General features: G+C 44.2%; 1 protein-coding gene across 1 annotated transcript in view; it reads right to left on the reverse strand.

The window, feature by feature from the left end:
* Positions 1–539: 539 nt before the first annotated feature.
* The window catches only part of LOC126336803 (brain-specific angiogenesis inhibitor 1-associated protein 2), a 555,994-nt gene continuing 535,591 nt past the window's right edge, over positions 540–20,942 (reverse strand). The window contains exons 11-15 of the mRNA XM_050000840.1: positions 18,507–18,765; positions 10,913–11,122; positions 6,110–6,122; positions 3,582–3,591; positions 540–1,011 (exon numbers count right to left, since the gene is read on the reverse strand). Of these exons, the coding sequence (XP_049856797.1) occupies positions 939–1,011; positions 3,582–3,591; positions 6,110–6,122; positions 10,913–11,122; positions 18,507–18,765 (565 nt within the window). The 3' untranslated portion in view covers positions 540–938. The remainder of the gene's footprint in view (positions 1,012–3,581; positions 3,592–6,109; positions 6,123–10,912; positions 11,123–18,506; positions 18,766–20,942) is intronic.

A 20,942-nucleotide genomic window follows, 5' to 3' on the forward strand; every position in this document is an offset into this window, starting at 1 on the left:
TTCCAGTAATATGCAGCCGAAATTGCACAACAGATTCTTTATCATGAATACGCATTCTGTCAGTTATAATCAGTTACCCGCGGGAGTATACAGACAAATGGTTCGTTACGCGTGGCAGATCGCTGGCTACGATATTGGTGAACCAGTGAACAACTTCAAAAGTGTCATTGACGTGGCGTTCAACACTGATATGATAGAATATGCAAATACGTCATGCGATCAACTTACATTTCTTCACTGTGCGTTTTGCACTCATTCGTATTGCTCGGAGCATTTGATTGACATTCCGCATTTACACTTACAGTTAAGATTGCTGCATAGCGTATGGCGTCTACAATTACATCTACAGTGATATCTAGAGCATGACTGCAGAGTTTTGCAGAAAAACGACACCCACCAGCACATTCAGAGGTACATAATGGTCCTGTAGTTAAACGTTCATACAGATCTGTTTGTTCGAGCCCAAGTACTTTCCTGGTAAGAGAATTGGCTGAGTTCTTTATCTGAATTGGTTAGTCAGTGCTGCTGGTACAAGAGTGTTTATATATGAGATAAACTTTTATTAGGACATTTATTTACAGCTAATTTACAATTCAACAGTTTTCCTTAGCTGTAAACTGGAACACTTCCAGTCACTTACCATGTATTTAACCCTAAATGGTTTCTATTCCCTCTGCACCCTTTTGCGTCACGTTTCTTCGTCGCCTGCGTGTTGTAGGAATCTAATTTAAAAATATTTCCCTCTGAACCCCTCCACCTCAGCCCGCCGGTGTCACGTACAGCCAGACGGGAACAGAGGGACTCGTTCTAGCGCATACTACGTAATAGCTGGTCGGACTCGGAGAAAAACAGCGAAGCTATGCAGCGCGGGAGAGTCCCGCGGTTCTGCGGCTGGCAGGAAGAGAAACAGGGCAGGTGTGTGTGGTTGTGTGCGCCGCCTACAGGATGAGCGGTGCCGACCGGTCGTTCGTCTTGGTTTTCCGCAGCTTCACCGTGGCGAACACGTTGCTCCTGCCAACAGACAGACAGACGGGTGAGGTGTGTGAGGCCGCTCCATTTCTTACACATTTGCATGCTGCGTCAGTGACAAGCGCTGCATAAGCGAGACACAGTTATTTTATTTAAATTGCACTGCGGGAAAATACATACCCTGCAAGGCTACCTTCTATCTCTAGCAGAAATTGCAGCAAACGAGAAAACATATGATGCAAGCTTGTAATTGGAAACTCCTGGAAAAAAAATAATGAAAGAAAAATCTTCTCTTCTTCTGTTCATGGATATAATGTGAGACGATTGCTAGCTTATATGTTTCTCTCTGAAGCATTATTAGTGTTATTTACTTTCACGAATACTGGCACTTTGAAATCTGCAGGTGAAGCTGTTCCAATGCTTTCCCACAGTAGACCGCTCTACAAAGGAAAATTGGAGGAAATAATTCTTGTTGTCACCAACTGTTCTGAAGTGATAGGAGGGCGCGTCATGAATAACACACTAAAAATTCTGACGGGTTAGGTGTCACCATGGGGTAGAGGAAAGGGTGGAGCATTTAAAGGCCAGTTTTTTTTACATTTCTGTATACTTCCGGCAGGTGGGATGTCACGGAGCAGCAACTCTTAATCGCTATTTATTTATTCGTGTCAGAAGCATATACAAGACAATTATTTAGACTTTTGCCGCCCCGAAGTTAGCGACCTCTATCGCGTTTGGCGTTGCATCTAGCAGGTCTTCTGTTGCGCATGTTGCTGCACGTTGGGTACACTGGAGCAGGTGGAGGGTCATCTGCAACTCACAGAGTGGCGGTTCCTCTAGGAAACCCCATTTGGTCAGTCTGCTCTTACATTTCGTGACACCTGAGCGTAGTCTGTTGAGGGTTCTCCATGTACTCCAATTCTCAGTGTAGCCGGGGGGTAATCTTTCGCTTGGTATAATCCATCCCACAGTACTGGTAAGCCTTCATGCCATAGTTCGATTCAGTATTGCTGTGGCGCTCCAACTAGAGCCTCGGTAGATCTGACAATTATTTCAGTAAATATTGAAGGTATGTCTTATTCGCTTACGCTGCAAAAGAACAATCACAGTAGCAAATAAAACAGATGTTTAATCCGTAAGTGGCCATTTTAGGGTTAATACCAATTTTCGACCCAAGCCATGTAGAAGGAGCCAAAATTACAATATATCAACACATTTGTTTGCGTTAAATATGAGTGCAAAAGTATAAATAGACTGCCAAGGTTTGCAAAGTTGAAGGCAAGTCCAAAACAACTTCAAACAATGCCGATACATGTATGTTCGGACCCAAACGAACATTACTGAAGTTAGTTAACGAATGATACAGGTGAAGATAGAAGCTTCTAGGAGAACTAGGGGAGGTAGCGACCTCATCAGGTCGTGATTCTTTTATTTCGGGGTATGTTGTTTCCATAGTAATCCACATTCTTACAACCAAGCAATAAACAAAATATGATTACACAACATAAGTGGTACATACACATGTTTCCTTTTGAACCTTTTCATCCCATCTTCGTTATCTATTTTCCTTTTCTTACCACTTTTCTTTTTCCTCTTCCAGTTTCCCTTACCTCCCCCCCCCCCTTTCTTTCCCATCTGTTCTTTACCTACCCCTTCATCCTCCCCTCCTCTCCCTAACTCTTTCTCTGTAATTGTACTAATTGCCCATATTCTAGTGTTAATATAATTAAGATAATTAATGACTATTTTACTGCTTTATATGCTACCGGATGTGATCTTGTTTTTATATAAGACTTTATATACGACCCGTATTGGTCTATTTTTACTTCAGTTAAATTGCAGAAAGGTGTATATTTCTGGACATCTTTTATTTTCATACCAGTTCTGAAATAATTTTTTGTGATTGTTGTGTTTTTAGCGCAATTATTCTACGAAGCAGCAACACTCTGTCTGCTACCATAAGGCAGTGTTATATATCGTACGACGTATTGATATGTTTCATGTCTTACGGCATGTGCGTCCTACCCTCTTTGGTTTTATGTTTTAGCACCCATTATTGCAGAGTATTTTATTTATGCAGATTACCACACTTACAAAATCTGTGCATGTGCGACGTATGTGTGATGTGTAATTTTTGTATATCGCTTGTTTTTTAAGATTGTGGATTACTGCGGAAATAACATTTCCCGAAGTAGAAGAATCAGAGCCCGATGAGGCTGCCACCTCTCCTAGTTCTCCTAAAGCTTCTAAGTTGATCAGCATCATTCGTTAGCGAACTTCAGTGATGTCCACTTGGATCCGGGTATGTGAGTATCGGCATTATTTAATGTTACTTTGGACGTACTTTTAACTACACAAGTCTTGGTTTGTACCGCTGACGATATGCAGCCCATTTATGCTTTGCACTCGCCGTTAGGGTACACATGTGTTCGAAAAATGGTTCAAATGGCTCAGAGCACTATAGGACTTAACTGCTGAGGTCATCAGTCCCCTAAAACATAGAACTACTTAAACCTAACTAACCTAAGGACATCACACAGATCCATGCCCGAGGCAGGACTCGAAACGGTGCCCGTAGCGGTCACGCGGTTCCAGACTGTAGCGCCTAGAACCGCTCGGCCACTCCGGTCGGCTAAACATGTGTTTTTATGTTTTATAATTTTGACTTTATATACATATAATGGTGCAAAATTGGGTACTACCCTGAAACCGATAACCTGCTGAAGAAATACCTGCTTCATACGCAACTCTGGCTGTCCTTTCGCATCATTTTACGTTTTTCTTTAACAACCCGAAAACCGCCGTCTCTAACGAAAATGTTTTCAGGAACAAAATTAAACAACCTTAAATTTCATGAAAAATGTCCTGTTAACTTTTTCTAGGGCTAATAGTTTCCGCGTGCCATTGGATGAAAAATCGGAAGTTATTGAAAACATTATTTAAATGATATAAAATTCGGTTTTATAGATGAATGAATTGGGTTAAGAACAAATGGATGAATCACATCTAAGTGGAGTATAAATGTACTGAAAGATTGTGTTCTGGGGGTGTAACGGTCCGCAGGAAGGTCGAGGATAGAAGCGTCATGAAAGGCAGGTCGCCACATTGTGGTCCTGCACTTATTTCCTTTGCAGGTCCGCGAACTGAAGAACGAGCAGACGAGTCCCCACCCTGTTTACCCTACTACGTCACAAAACGCAACGACAGGCTGTTTCAGAAAGTTTTACTGGAATGGGAGCAACCTGGAACACATGTAGACAAATCCACATGCCTGTGTGCCGTGCTGAACAGACAGCTGACTTACAAATATCATTGCTAGAATATCCGCCGGAAGGTGGCCACCTCGAACAACATCTTGAGGAAAGTAGAGGATAGTAAACGAGGAGCCAGATCCGATGAAATGCACTTGAGCATTCAGATAAATTTACTTAGACTTCGGATGAGTGCCACTTCCAACACGGTGCTTCATGCAGTCCATAAAAGATTCCTTAGTACTGGGCTGTGGTGAAATACAGAACATCGAACATCTTCATCAATGTTCCAACTATCCCACGACAGGTACCCTTGACGACCTATGACTTGACAAGGAAGACGCGTTGGATGTAGCCCAATATTGGGCTGAAAAACTGCTAAGAAATTTTCCGGACACGAAGAATGGAAACGTAAGTTTACATCTGAGACTATGTGATCAGCGAAATATGTTGCACCGTTCATAATTATTGTCAACTATTTGTATGCTGTCACGGACTCCATTTTGGCCACATTAATCGAACAGTCAAAAATTCCTTAATATTTACATTAAGGGTACAAAATTTCAAGACAATAAGATTATCTACATCAAAAATGAAACTCTCTACAAGAAAATTGAAAAACTTCCAGATACCATGCGAAAAAGGAGAATAAATTTTTATGGTCATCTTCTCAAAATGAATTCCAACAGATTAACTAAACAAATCTTTTGACTTTTTCCGTAACCGCAAAACGAAACCCAACTGGTTTAAAGAAACTCAGAAAGACCTAGTAGAATCATGGATTTCAGAAAATTCACTTATTGATTGAGCAGCTAAATTAATTACTGAGGATGAAAACATAAGGTTCCAAAACAAATCTTCACAAAAGTCCAAACCCTTCATCTCGGAAGAAGAGAGGAAAAGAAGATCAGAAAGAATGAAGAAATATTGGGTCCTAAGAAAAGAACAACGCACAAAGAAATAATTGATCCAGCGTACACCAAAGAGGGTGAAACGAAAGGAGAACAAGGCTACTGCAGGGCAGTTCGTTTATTTACATTGATAGTTAGCTGCCTGACTTTCTATTACGCTTTCGTTTTCCAAAGGCCTGATTAGTCATCACTGCCATACTTTCTTACAAACATCTTCGGCATATGCAACAAGTCTAAGATGGCTATGAACACTAACGGCAAGCTTCATCGCATTTTCCTATTATCTTCTTCCCTTTACTGTTATTTTTATTCTCCTGTCCCTCACAGCAGGATGTAGGCTGCCAGCGGTAGTAAATAGGTCCTTCAGTCAGAAAGATTTAAAAAACTATAAAAACGACTTAAAGACACTGGTAGGTGTCGAATTACATAAGTATTATGAGCTCAAAAACTGAAAACTATCATGAAATTTTCTGTGAATTTGCCTTGTTTTCTAATGATTACGCAGGTACAGTCTGATATATTCCGCTAATGGTGCAGGATTTTGCGGTTGAGAGATTGGATTTGTTATCTTTATGAAGAAAGTGAGAAGTACATAATGAGTATTCTTGTAGGTGAATGATTTGAAACTAATGAGAAACTAAAACATTGTGGATATAGACACATAACGAAGCTGTTGGAAAAGAAGAAGAGTAGGTAGAAGAGTGACCATGATGCAGAGAGGAAAATAGGAATTTTGTTGAAGCTTGAATGATAAGTAGATCCCTAAGTGTATTTCGTAGTCATGTAGAGGGTCTGTAGAAGATGGTTAAAGTTTCGTTGATATAGGATGCGGAGAGTGTATACGTGTAAGGTTGGGAGCATAGCAGATTATTGTAGTTCCATCAGGAATGAAAGTATTGTGTAGCTGGTGTGAAGTTTCCCGGCATATTTCAATTTCCCTACGACACTTCCTAAATTATTTCAGTGCCTATGCGTGACCCCTCTCCGTTGCCTAGTCCACCCTTTCAAACTGTTGGTCAATGTCCCGGCGCTACATACCCGTTGTACACCTTGTATAACAATCCATAATGCATAATTCTACGTGGTCCGTGACCGACGATGGAGCACGCTACAATGGCTCCATGAATAGAGACAAAGGCATATGCATCCGTTGCGAAAGGCATTATTGGAATTCCCATTTGTCTCGGATAGCAGCAATGGTCATATTCATATCGAGTGCTTGCTACATTTCCCTCTGCATTTTCGCGTGATTTAGTCAGCGTCTCAGTATTCGGAGGCGTAGAAGAATTCCATACAGACAGAAAAGTTAGAGAAAGTAGCGGAAGAAAAGCTATGGCCAAAGCATGGGCGAGGAATTTCCAAAACCGACGAGAAGGGACAAATTGGTAGTATAATATGAAGTAAGGCTTCCAGAATATTTGCCTCCCCCCCCCCCCCCCCCCCCCCCCCCGAAGAGAAGAGGAGGGAATGAACACAGAGCCGATTGAAACGCTGATAATTGATGGGACAGGATGAAGAGGGCAGGAGAACTGTGATTGACTTGGTCAACCGTAGTGCTACAACATAGAATGGATGGCTTACTACATCTAACCAAGTGGAATTAGGTACACTCTAAAATAACGACAAACAAAAGAGAATTCAAATACATATGTGGCTTACCAGCACTGTTGATTAATTAGTGTATCGAATATGCAATTCAGAATGTCTGATTAAATAACAATCTACAGTAATAGTGCTCCCACTTGCTTCAACCAGAGAAGTTCACCATCCGAAACGACTGAAAGCAAATAAACTGAATTAACATACAGAGACATATTGTTGCAGCACATACTGATGCCCATGCATTTTGTAGCGTCGATTTCGAAGGTAAAAGTTTCTTAAGACTGTGGAAACACGCGTCGCTCTACAAAGGAAGGAGGATCGGCCTTAATGTCCCGTCGGCATCGAGGTCAGTAGAAACGGAGCACAAGCTCGGATTATGTCAAGGATGGGGAGGGAAGTCGACCGTGCCCTTCGAAGGGAGCCGTACCGGCATCTGTCTGGAGCGATTTAGGGAAATCACGGAAGATCTTAATGCTGATGGCGGGACGGGGGTTAACCGTCATCCTGTATGCTAACCACTGCGACGCCTCGCTCGGTGTCGCTGTGCAAAAAGCTACAAAAGCGTTTTAAACGATATACGTTAAACTACATTGATTAGTCACAACATCATGATTAACTGATTGGAACGAAATGCAGAAGCGATTACAAGTGGCATGGCTTCGACAAGACCTTGGTAGGTTTCTGAAGGTATGTGGCATCAGATGTCTAAGCGCAGAACATGCAATCCGATAAATTAGGGGCCAGTGGTTTCTGGGTTCGGAGATGGCACCCTATATGGCCGCAGATGTGTTCCATCGGGTTCAGATCAGAAGAATCTGGGGGCCAAGCCATCAAGGGAAGTTGAGTATCATGCTCCTTAAATCAAGGTAGCACGATTCTCCGCTTGTAACGCGGACAGAAAGATAGCATCAGCGTTGGGTAAGAGACCAAGCATGAAGGGATGGAGGTGGTCAGCATTAATGACCACGTAGTCCATAGCTTTAGTGGTGCCTTCGATTACTACAGCTGGTCTCATAGGAGCTCAGATGAGTCTCCCCAGGAGCGTAATACTGCCTCCCTCCCCTCCCCCCCGTCCCTGGGCCTGTGTTCACGGGGCGATCATATAGATTTTTACCTCCATTTTATATCTAGAATCACTCCATGAATTTTATGCACACAGTTGAAGTTCGTGACATATTCACAGAGGTGACAAAATCATGGGACACCCCCTAATATCTTGCCGGACCTTCTTTTGCCCGCGATACTGCAGCAGATCTACGTGGTATGGACTCAACAAGTAGTTGTTGGAAGGCCCTGTAGAAATATGGAGCCATGCTCCTATTTTATTCTGAAAGTGCTGACAGTGGAAGTTTTGTGCACGAACTGACATCTAGATCATGTGTCATAAATGTTCGAGGGGACTGATGTCGGCAGATGTGGATGGCAAATCACTCGCTCTTGTTGTCCAGATTATTATTCAAACCAATCATGAACCACTGTGGCCCGGTGACATGGTGCATTCTCATCCATAAAAATTCCACTGTTGAATGGCTGCAGCTGGTCTCCAGCGTAACCGAACATAGCTGTTTCCAGTCAACTATCGGTTTAGTTAGAGCAGAAGACCCAGTCTATACCATGCGAACACAGTTCATACCGCATGGAGTCACCAGCTTGCACAGTGCCTTGTTGACAACTTGGCTCCAGGGCCTCGTGAGGTCCGTGCCGCACTCGAACTCTACCATCATCTCTTACCAACTGTAAGTAGGATGTTTAGGTTTTCTTATTGGTAACGCCACGTAGCGCTCTGTATGAAAATCACTGGCTGTGCTGTGTGCGGTCTGTGGCTAGTTTGCATTGTTGTCTGCCATTGTAGTGTTGGGCAGTTGGCTGTAAAAAGCGCGTAGCGTTGCGCAGTTGGAGGTGAGCCGCGAGCAATGGTGGATGTGGGGAAGGGAGATGGCGGATTTTTGAGAGCGGATGATCTGGACGTGTGTCCATCAGAAACAGTACATTTGTAAGGATGGTTGTCATGAACTGCTATATATTATGACTTTTGAACACTATTAAGGTAAATACATTGTTTGTTCTCTACCAAAATCTTACATTTGCTAACTATGCCTATCAGTAGCTAGTGCCTTCAGTAGTTTGAACCCTTTATTTAGCTGGCAGTAGTGCCGCTCGCTGTATTGCAGAATCTTTTATTTAGCTGGCAGTAGTGGCGCTCGCTGTATTGCAGTAGTTCGAGCAAGGAATATTTTTGGTGAGGTAAGTGATTTGTGAAAGGTATAGGTTAATGTTAGTCAGGGCCATGCTTTTGTAGGGATTATTGAAAGTCAGATTGCGTTGCGCTAAGAAGTTTTGTGCGTCAGTTTAGTGTTGGTCAGAATAGGTAAAGAGCGAAATGTCTGAGTACGTTCAGTTTTCCTCAGCTGTTTGCAAATCCGATAATGTAAGAGATTTATCAGCAGAGTAATTCAATAATTTTTCCAAGGGGACGTTTCACAACCATAATTTGGACTAATGTGATCAGGCTACGGCTCTCCAGTAGTCTAGGATCCAACCGATATGGTCAAGAGCCCCGGAAAGTTGCTGTAAGTGATGTGCTATTAGCAAAGACACTCGCGTCGGTTGTCTGTTGCCATAGCCCATTAACACCACATTTGGTCACATTGTGCTAACGGATACTTCCTTCGTACGTATCATATTGATTTCTGTGGCTATTTCACGTAGTGTTGCTTGTCTGATGGTACTAAAACCTCTCGGTTGTCAGTTGTAGGAAGTCGGTCACTGTGTCGTCCGTGGGGACAGGTAAGTTATAAATTTGGTATTCTCAGCACACTCTTCATACTATAGATCTCTGAATACTAAATTCCTTAGATTTCGAAATGAAGTGCACCATGCGTCTGGCTCTATTATTCCGCGTTCTGTATCTGTTAATTCCCATCGTGTGGCCCTAATCAAGTCGAACACCATTTCTCATGAGCCAACGGATGTAATATTTCTGGCTTATTCAGCAATCATATTAGGCTCCAGGAAGCTATTCCCAGGGCAGTGGAGATGCAAGAAGCATAGAGATGACGCAATGTGAGATGAGCAACCGGTGACAGATGTTAGATTCGGTACCATTCCGTGAGAAAGACCGCCTGCATGATGCTGCTGCTCTGAGATTGGCTGCTGTGTTCGGCGGTAGGGCGCCAACACGTTAAACTTCAGTTGCTATTATTAATTAAACCTGTCATCCAAATTACTTCATTTTTTTAAATAAACATCTCTCAACAGCCAGCTGTCAATTAGTCATTTAAAAATTATTAAAATCAAAGTATTACTAAAACAAAAGACTGACGATATTACTGCCGAAGCACATCGGTGGCATTCGGGTCACGCGTTGCTGGCTTGGCGCGCGAAGTGTCTCGGGCAGTCCGGCTCCCCAGTTCTGACCGTTCCAGAAGACAGACACGTTGTCTGTTATAGCAGTATTTGTTTCATGCAATTTTATTTACTACAGTTGCGACCGTAGCTAGGTACAGACATGTTGTCTGTAATAGTAGTATTAAATTCATGTAATTTTATTCTCCAGTTCTGACGGTTCCAGTAGACAGATATGTTGTTTGTGTCAGGATGTATTTCATGTTATTTTAGCCAGATATAATGACTGTGGGAAGATATGTTCAATACGTTGTGATCAAGAATAGTTTCTCGTGTCTATATCAATAAATACGCGAGTGGCATCCCAAATGAGTTATAGTTTATTCGTAGCAGCAGTTCATTGCGAAGTTAATTTCAGCCTCAAGAAAAAGAATCCACGACCGGCGTGCTGTTTTCTGCGCTGGGGGCATCATTATCATGAAGACAGCAGCTTAGTGAAGTGTACAAGAACTTATGTATTCCACACAGGGCAGTGGAAACAACTAGGCACCTCACGTGTACTGCATGCACAGTAGAAATGTAATCAGTGACACGTCATCTGCAGTAATGCAGAAGAGGTAAAGAAGGATGAAAGTATTAACACTACCTCACGTTTATTCATTTTTTCTGGCCGTAGGGAGTACAAATGAGAGCTGCACCAATAGACTGCCCTTTTTTACCTCATGTAAGCGATACTACCGTCTTCTGTATACTTCCATGTTGCTACCCCATGACTTTGGTCACCTCATAGTAAACAAGGGAGGATTATCGAGGGACGGCTCGTGCTCACCTGACGCTGTCGTCGTCTGAGAAGTCGGCCTCCGGGGTGGGGTTGCTGAAGCCGCTGTCGTTGCTACTGTGCAGGCTGCTTGTGTTGGTGGCGCCCATGCGGAATGTGGGCGGCAGCGGGGGCGGCGGCACGCGCCGCGGGACCGGCGCCGGCGGCAGCGGGGGCGGCGGGCCCGCTCGGCCCCCCGCCACCATCCCGCCCCCGCCCGTCGGCGTCTGCAACACACACATGCTCTGTTCCAGCTAAGCGCCGATGCAGCCTGCAGCTTTGTTGACTTGAAGGTAGGTTCAGCACTATGCGACTTAACGTCTGAGGTCATCAGCCGACTAGGACTTAGAACTAATTGAACCTTACTAACCTAAGGACATCACACACATCCACGCCCGAGGCAGGATTAGAACCTGCGACCGTAGCGGTCGCTCGGTTCCAGACTGTAGCGCCTAGAACCGCACGGCCAACCCGGCCGGCTTTGAAGATAGGAAGATCCCGTAAACGGCAAGGATAAAGGGAGTCATTCTAAAACCAGACATTGAATAAAAAGTAAATAGTTTGTACACGTATTATACTACAGCAGTCTGTACCGCATGCGGATATCGTTAGACGCCACTCTGGTGAGCACAGCGTGCGACTGAAGGAGAGTGGTGGCTTTTCTTTAGCGCTGTCTCATCATGCAGTGTCGGTGCAACCGCTGCTGAAAGGCGTTTACATTAAATATGTCGAAGTAATTAGAAGTCTTGCCACGGCAGATGTTCAAAAAAATGTTGAAATGTGTGTGAAATCTTATGGGACTTAACTGCTGAGGTCATCAGTCCCTAAGCTTACACACTACTTAACCTAAACTACCCTAAGGACAAACACACACACCCATTCCCGAGGGAGGACTCGAACCTCCACCGGGACCAGCCGTACAGTCCATGACTGCAGCGCCTGAGACCGTTCGGCTAATCCCGCGCGGAGGCAGTTGTATATTTGACGGTTCGGTGTTGGTGATTTATGTGAGATTGAGCTGTGGTGGGTAGCCGCGTGGTCTATGGTGCCTTGCCACGGTTCGCGCGGCTCACCCCGTTGGAGGTTCGAGTCCTCCCTTGGGCATGGGTGTGTGTGTGTGTGTGTGTGTGTGTGTGTGTGTGTGTGTGTGTGTTGTTCTTAGCGTAGGTTAGGATATGTTAGATTAAGTAGTGTGTAATGCTACGGACCGATGGTCTCAGTAGTTTGATTCCTTAGGAACGTAACACACACACCCGCACACACACACACACACACACACACACACACACACACACACACACACACACACACAAACACACACACACATATTAATTACTCCAAAATTCTGTGTCGTGTCTCGATAACAACAGGGAACCATTGGAGCGACTACGGAACAAATATTGTGTACTGAACAATTATTCGGGTCAACATTAAAGGTGACAGAGAGAGTCATATAGGCACTTCGGAAATTCCCATTACAATCTTCGCGTACTTATAGAGGAGCGTAAGTGTATAATATTTTAAATAGGAACAAATGTCCGGATACGAAACGCTTCCGTTCTACGACGGTTTCCAGTCAAATGTTTAACTCATCCGCTTCTGCGTGAGGAATTGAATTAAACGTAACGCAGTATAGTAATTACGTAATAATTCGAAAGAAAATCTGAAGAAACATTCTGTTTATCATTTAAGTACTTTGTATTAACACTTAAACATTACGTGTTCACAGTACTCAAAAGGAGAGAAAGAAACAGAGAACGAACGTACAGAACAGTACTGATGCCTTACAGCAGCAGCTTGATGTGACGATCACGAATTTCGTTACAAACACTATTCCTACGAGGCATGTTCAGGTACACACGCTTCATCCCATCTGGTGTCTCTTCAATTTTTAGTATAGCAGCCAGAATCCGTGCCAGCAGATCTTCCTGTGTTTCTACAGCAGTCTCGTAAATTAAACTTTGCAGACGTTAAGTGACACTGCGTGATCGTCTGGCGTATCCTACACGTCATCCTGTCTACCGAACACCATACAAGAGTCACCAACTTCGAGAATTTTCTCTTTCCCTCAGTGTACGTGGATGGGTTACAGATATAAATTGAAACCGTCGTGGAAAGGAAACGGTAGGTTTCCGGGCATGAGTTCCTGTTCAAAATTTTGTGTAATAACTCCCTTTCTACATATCCTAGAAGACTGTGACGGGATTTTCCGAACACACTGTATAGTCGGTTTGACAAAAATCACTAGCATACACACTTTCATTCGCATATTTGATCGCTAAAACATCAAACAGATGCGTCACAATGGGACTCACGAAATCTCGTGGAAAAAGCTATTGACGCCACGAGCAAGGCTTAATGCGAACTGCAAGAACTTTGCCACTCGTCTAAATTGATAGCATTGTACTTGAACTGTGAATTTTATGTGTTTGTGCTCCAAACATTTCAACTGAGTGATTAACGTTTCGCAACTGCAATGTAACGTATTGTTTGGCTGAAGTGCCAATGAATGGCTACGTCGATTATTTGATGTGTTATTTGTGAACAGTACAGGCCAAAATTGGTTGACTATCTTCTGAACAACACAGTCACTGCAATAGCGTAGTTATCTCCCGGTACTGAGCAGCGAATTTTCAATCAAAGTATCCTTCCCCGCGCGGGAACTACACAATACCTATACGAGTACATGTTGTGACACAGGAACGACGAAATATAGAAGTTTGGCTCTCGCTGCGAATCGTGCACTGGTAGACAAAGCGGAGAAGGCGACCGCGCGCGCAGACTGGGAAGCCCGGGTTTGAGTACCGGTCCGACACAAATTTCCACCGTCGTCATTCGTACAGCTGATGGTTATTCATATTCGCAACTGCAAATACATTTCATGTAGAGCTACTGCAGCTTTGCACGGAATAATATAGGATAATAGTGATAATCGACAGGGAAACCGTGCGGTGTAAGGCGCTGCAGTCATGGACTGTGCGGCTGGTTTTGGCGGAGGTTCGAGTCCTCCCTCGGGCATGGGTATGCGTGTGTGTTTGTCCTTAGGATAATTTAGGTTAAGTAGTGTGTAAGCTTAGGGACTGATGACCTTAGCAGTTAAGTCCCATAAGATTTCACACACATTTGAACATTTGACAGGGAAACAAGGAAATAATATTTCACAGTGTGGTGGAGAAAATCTGTATGTAGCTGAGATGTGTTCTCAAACAAGGAAGTTAAAGGGAAAATGAGAACAATGGAAATGGACTATATGAGAAGATTGTTTCTTGAAGTTTTCCCGGTGGATCGAATATTCCGTTACTTTTTTTTTGAGTGCATATCAGTTATAATTAACTCTTGTGCCGATATTTTGGCTGACAGCGTATCAGCCATTCTCAAAGTGAGTCTCTTGCAAGATCTGTAATGCACTTAGCTCAGTGGAGTAAATTCCCATACGTCGTCACAGATAAAATTTTACGCTTCTAAGAGTAAAACAAAACAAGCTTGAAGTCTGCGAATCCACATTGCTTGCGAAGTATTTGGCTGATTATATGGATGGCGTAAGTTGACATTCCAGTCAGTGGAGACCTATAACAGTATTTTCTTTGAGAGCTCAAACCTGAAATGAGGTATTTCTGTGACTTGTCGAGCTCAAAACCCTCATCTCGGTTGAGCAGGTTGTCTGCTAAATGTATTCTCACAGATTCCGTAGCCAGAGAGTCCCAGTGGGATGACGCTAGGGCCACTATCTTAACTCTCCCGAAATCCGTGGAATGGCCAGTGGGAATACAATTTTCAACCATTGCTCATTTGTTGGGCTGTAGTGGGCGATTGAATCGCTGGTGTTCAATGCAATATGCAATATCCTTCTACAGTGCTTATTGTTTGTCCAGTGTACCGTTTACACTGGCCATTCCGTGGATTACCGGAAAACTTAGGTACTGGCTGCAGCCTCATTCTATTGGGATAGAAGTGGTCAAGGAAGCACTGGAAATACAATCAGTAGGAACCTGCACAACCGAGACAAGGGTTTCCTCCACAAAAAATCATGGATACCCCTCATTTCACGTCTGCAATCTCAAAGGAAATACTGTTCTTTGTATATTCACTGACTGGTATCGCAACAAATGCCATCCATAGTAATGAGCGAAATACTTCGTAGGCACCGTGGATTCACTGAGTCTGCGCTTGCTTTGTTTTTTTCTTAGAAGGGTAAAGTTTTATCTATTACTGTAGCTCTTATTACCGACAGTGTAATCATTGACTCATGGGCGTTTACTCCACAGTGTAAAGTACTTCAAAAATCGTACAAGCCACTCACCTTGAGAATGGCTGAAAGGTTTCCAGCCGAATTTCCGGAGAAGAGTTAATAAGATGACGGATGCACTCCCGAAAAATGATGTAGTATATGAGAATATACTGTGGTTAACGACGAAAGATAGGACAAGAAACGAGGATTTATAGATGCGAATGGGAATAACGTACTCCGTAATATTAGCCTTGGAGAATAGAGCTCTTCAGTGATACGGGACGTACAGAAGACGGCCCAACCGTAGAAAGGTTTTAAACTGGGAGCCTTCCGGAAGGCCTAAGATTGAAGAATTACATACAGGAAGCAATGAAAGAATTCTAGGGCTAGATGACTGGTTCGTAACGTGAAAACCTTAAGAAGAAGAGGAAGAGGGGAAGTAATTCAGAATCGAATGTAAAGAACACAAAGAAAGAATAGTCGAAGAATGTGTTCCGAAACGACTGGTACAGTACATACATACAGGAAGAACGAGCATTGTTGGACCCAAGAGAGTATGGATGGATGAGGTATCCCAAATTAGGACCTAATCTAGAGGGAGAAAGAGAAGAAGAAAAGGAGACCCTGCAAGACAGTACATCTTGGCCGATCTTATCCTTACAGGCCCATATTGTTAGCGTCGATATGCAGCTAGATTTCGGAACATATATTGTGTTCGAGCATTTTGAATTACCTCGAAGAAAACGTTCTATTTACACGAAGTCAACATGGGTTTAGAAAACATCGTTCCTTTGAAAAACAACTAGCTCTTTATTCAGATGAAGTGTTGAGTGCTATTGACAAGGGATTTCAGATCGATTCCGTATTTCTGGATTTCCAGAACGCTTTTGACACTGTACCACACAAGCGGATTGTAGTGAAATTGCGTCCTTTTGGAATATAGTCTCAGTTACGTGACTGGATTTGGGATTTCTTAGTAACTGACGGGCAGTCATCGAGTAAAACAGAAGTGATTTCTGGCGTTCCCCAAAGTAGTGTTACAGGACCTTTGCTGTTCCTTATCTATATAAACGATTTGGGAGACAATTTGAGGAGCCGTATTCGGTCGTTTGCAGATGACGCTGTCGTTAATCGACTAATAAAGTCATCAGAAGATCAAAACAAACTACAAAACGATTTAGAAAAGATATCTGAATGATGCGAAAAGTGGCAGTTGACCCTAAATAACGAGAAGTTTAGGGTCATCCACATGAGTGCTAAAAGGAACTCGTTAAACTTCGGTTACACGATAAATCAGTCTAACCTAAAAGCCGTAAATTCAACTAAATACCTAGGTATTACAATTACGAACAGCTTAAATTGGAAGGAAGACATAGAAAATGTTGTAGGGAAGGCCAACTAAATAATGCGCTTTACTGGCCGGACACTTAGAAAATGTAACAGACCTACTAAGGAGACTGCCTACACTATGCCTGTCCGTCCTCTTTTGGAATACTGCTACGCGGTGTGGGATCCTTACCAGATAAGACTGACGGAGTACATCGAAAAAGTTCAAAGAAAGTCACCACGTTTTGTATTATCGCGAAATATGAGAGAGAGTGTCACAAAAATAATACAGGATTTGGGCTGGACATCATTAAAAGAAAGGCGCTTTTTGTTGTTACGGAATCTTTTCACGAAATTCCAGTCACCAACGTTTTCCTCCGAATGCGGAAATACACTATTGGCCATTAAAATTTCTACACCAAGAAGAAATGCAGATGATAAACAGGTGTTCATTGGACAAATATATTATACTAGAACCGACATGTGATTACATTTTCACGCAGTTTGGCTGCATAGATCCTGAGAAATCAGTACAAAGAACAACCACCTCTGGCCGTAATAACGGCCTTGATAACGCCTGGGCATTGAGTCAAACAGAGCTTGGATGGCGTATACAGGTACAGCTGCCCATGCAGCTACAACAGTATACCACAGTTCATCAAGAGTAGTGATTGGCGTATTGTGACGTGCCAGATGCACAGCCACCGTTGACAAGACGTTTTCAGTTGGTGAGAGATCTGGAGAATGTGCTGGCCAGAGCAGCAGTCGAACATTTTCTGTATCCAGAAAATCCCGTACAGAACCTGAAACCTGCTGAAATGTAGGGTTTCGCAGGGATCGAATGAAGGGTAGAGCCACGTGTCGTAACACATCTGAAATGTAACGTCCACTGTTCAAAGTGCCGTCAATGAGAACGCCGGGGTATATGCCAGTATGGCGATGACGAATACACGCTTCCAATGTACGTTCACCGCGATGTCGCCAAACACGGATGCAACCATCATGATGCTGTAAACAGAACCTGGATCCATTCGAAAAAATGACGTTTTGCCATTAGTGCATCCAGGTTTGTCGTTGAGTACACCATCACAGAAGACGCTCCTGTGTGTGATGCATCGTCAAGGGTAACAGCAGCCACGGTCTTCGAGCTGATAGCCCATGCTGCTGCAAACGTTGTTGAACAGTCGTCGAACTGTTGGTGCAGATGACTGTTGTCTTGCAAACGTCCCCATCTGTTGACTCAGGGATCGAGAAGTGGCTGGACGATCCGTTACATCCAGGCGGATAATATGCCTGTCATCTCGACTGCTAGTGATACGTGGCCGTTGGGATGCAGCACGGAGTTGCGTGTGACCCTCCTGAACCCACCGATTCCATATTTCGCTAACACTCATTGTATCTCGACCAACGCGAGCAGCAGTGTCGCGATACGATAAACCGCAATCGCGAGACGGTACAATCCGGCCTTTATCAAAATCTGCAACGTGATGGTACGCATTTCTCCTCCTTACACGAAGAATCACAACAATGTTTCACCAGGCAACGCCGGTCAACTGCTGTTGGAAACTTTGCTCATGTCAGCACGTTGTAGGCGTCGCCACCGGCACCAACGTTGTGTGAATGCTCTGAAAAGCTAATCATTTGGATACCACAGCATCTTCTTCGTGTCGGTTAAATTTCGCGCCTGTAGCACGTCATCTTCGTGGTGCAGTAATTTTAATGGGCAGTAGTGTATTTTGTTGACACCGACGTACTTGGGGCGGAATGATCACCACGATAACATAAGGGAAATTAGAGCTCATAAGGAAAGGTATAGGTGTTCATTCTTTCCGCGTGCTGTTCGAGACGGGGATAGTAGAGCATTGTGGGGGTGGTTCTGGCAGGCACTTAAATGTGATTTGCAAAGTATCCGTGTAGATGCAGATGTAGATCCTAGCCCGCACGATGGTCACGTGACGGTACGGGATGTAAGCGACATCCGCAGAACAGGGATGTGGATGGAGCAGGTGGCAGGTGGCAGGTGCGAGGTGGGGTGCCCCAGGAGGCGGCGGCGCTACCTGCAGTGGGGGCCGGCTCCTGGCCGGCGGCAGCGACGCGTGTGCCGGCGGAGCGCAGCGTCCCGTCAGCAGGGGCAGGCTGCGCGGCCCGCCCCCCACGCCCCCTGCTCCGCCCCCGCCGCCCCCGCCGCCGCTGACGGAGCTGCCGGTGGGCGAGCCGGGCGTCGTGGCGCTGGTGGACGAGGAGCCGGCGCCGCTGCTGCCGCTGCCGCCGCTGCTCACGCTCTGCCCGTCGGGCGGCCGTCCGTGCGTCGGCGACCTGCCACACGCGGGAGCCGAAGTCAGCACACCACCGACCAAGACCTCATATATGCAGCACACATTAAATGAAAAGCTACTCCGTGTACCTCGACGTCGGCCATACTTTTAAACAGTGAATAGCTAACTGCATAAATACGTGACTGCAATAGTTATATACATGTTAGCTACCTTCAACAAGAAATAGTGGTAAGTCCAAAGCGACACGAGTAAAAGTTCAGTGTCACTGGTTTCAACCTTCCGATCACTCTGCAGCAGTGTACCGTAGGTCTCTAGAAGACCGTAGCGTTCCAAAAGAATGCAAAAGGGCACAGCTCATCCCCGTTTCTATGAAGGGACATCAAACAGATGTGCAGAACTATAGACCTATATGAAACTTCCTGGCAGATTAAAACTGTCTGCCGGACCGAGACTCAACATTCCCCAGGCTGTGGCTAAGCCATGTCCCCGCAATATCCTTTCTTGCGGGAGTGCTAGTTCTGCAAGGTTCGCAGGATTGCTTCTGTGAAGTTTAGAAGGTAGGAGACGAGGTACTGGCGGAATTAAAGCTGTGAGGACAGGGCGTGAGTCGCGCTTAGGTAGCTGATTCGGTAGAGTACTTGCCCACGAAAGGCAAAGTTCCCGAGTTCGAGTCTCGGTCCGGCACACAGTTTTAATCTGCCAGGAAGTTTCATATCAGCGCACACTCCGCTGTAGAATGAAAATTTCATTATAGACCTATATCTCTAACGTAGATCAGTTGCCGAATATTGGAAGACGTATTATGTTCGAGTATAATGTCTTTTCTGGAGACTAGAAATCAACTCTGTAGGAATCAGCATGGGTTTCGAAATAGACGATCGTGTGAAACGCAGCTCGCGCTATTCGTCCATGAGACTCAGAGGGCCACGGACACAGGTTCCCAGGTAGATACCGTGTTTCTTGACTTCCGCAAGGCGTTCGATACATGTCCCCACAGTCGTTTAATGAACAAAGTAAGAGCATATGGACTACAAGAGCAATTGTGTGATTGGATTGAAGAGTTCCTAGATAACGCAGCATGTCATTCTCAATGGAGAGAAGTGAGTGTGATTTCAAATGTACTGCAGGGGAGTCTCCTAGGATCGTTGATATTCACAATATACGTAAATGACCTTGTGGATAACATCGGAAGTTCACTGAAGCTTTATGAGAACGATACTAAAGATGCAGGAAGATCTGCAACGAATTGACGCATGGTGCAGGGAATGGCAATTGAATCTCAATGTAGACAAGTGTAATATGCTGCGAATACATACAAAAATAGATCCCTTATCATTTAGCTACAAAATAGCAGGTCAGCAACTGGAAGCAGTTAATTCCATAAATGTCAGATGGCTTGCGGAGTATGGATGTAGATGTAGATGTAGAACTGCAACATATTTACTGAAAGATATACCGGGTGATTCCGTCATGATGTTACAAACATTCAGGGACGTAACAGAAGAGGAAATAAGTCTATTTGAGATACGGAAACAACGGAGACGAAAGTTACAAGCGAAAATCGTTCTAATACCTCTAACGGTGGAATATGCGTACCGGTGCTATTGTCGCAAAGGCTTCAGGGTAGGTTAATAATTGGCAACCAATGCTGTACAATCGCAATAAAATCATGGGGTGTTCAATTGACTCTTTTATTAGATCATGTTACGCGATTCGGGATTACACCCGTCTTCAGACATCTGTTACAAAAAAGTACAAAACATAAGTGAACAGCACACTCAACACGTCTCAACGTTACAGAAAATGAGATCGTATCATATGAGCTACATACCACAAACTTCAACTCCTTCCTAACCAACCAGGCGTACAGTCCTGACAAGTCAAAGAAAGTGACCAATAACATGTGACTACGACTGCGACACAATCAGTCTGGAATCAGAGCGTATACTGCCGCTGAACAAGTCAACAAGCAGCGAAGCGCCCTCGGTAGGGTAGGTAATTTTCAAAGGAGGTATACAGGGGCTCTAAAATACATACTTTAAGAACAATGAGCACTTGGTCGCCTTCGGTACTGTGAAACACATCACTGTAGTGAAAAAAGTGCCCATAGCTCGTAAGGCATGCGTTTTGTACCCCATGTTTACTAGAGACCTTTGTCTTGTTTTGGTCTACAGTACCTTCTTCAAAAATATGGACACCAAAGAGCTTGTAGTAGAA

The sequence above is a fragment of the Schistocerca gregaria genome, chromosome 2 (genome assembly GCF_023897955.1).
Source record: "Schistocerca gregaria isolate iqSchGreg1 chromosome 2, iqSchGreg1.2, whole genome shotgun sequence".
Lineage (NCBI taxonomy): Eukaryota > Metazoa > Arthropoda > Insecta > Orthoptera > Acrididae > Schistocerca > Schistocerca gregaria.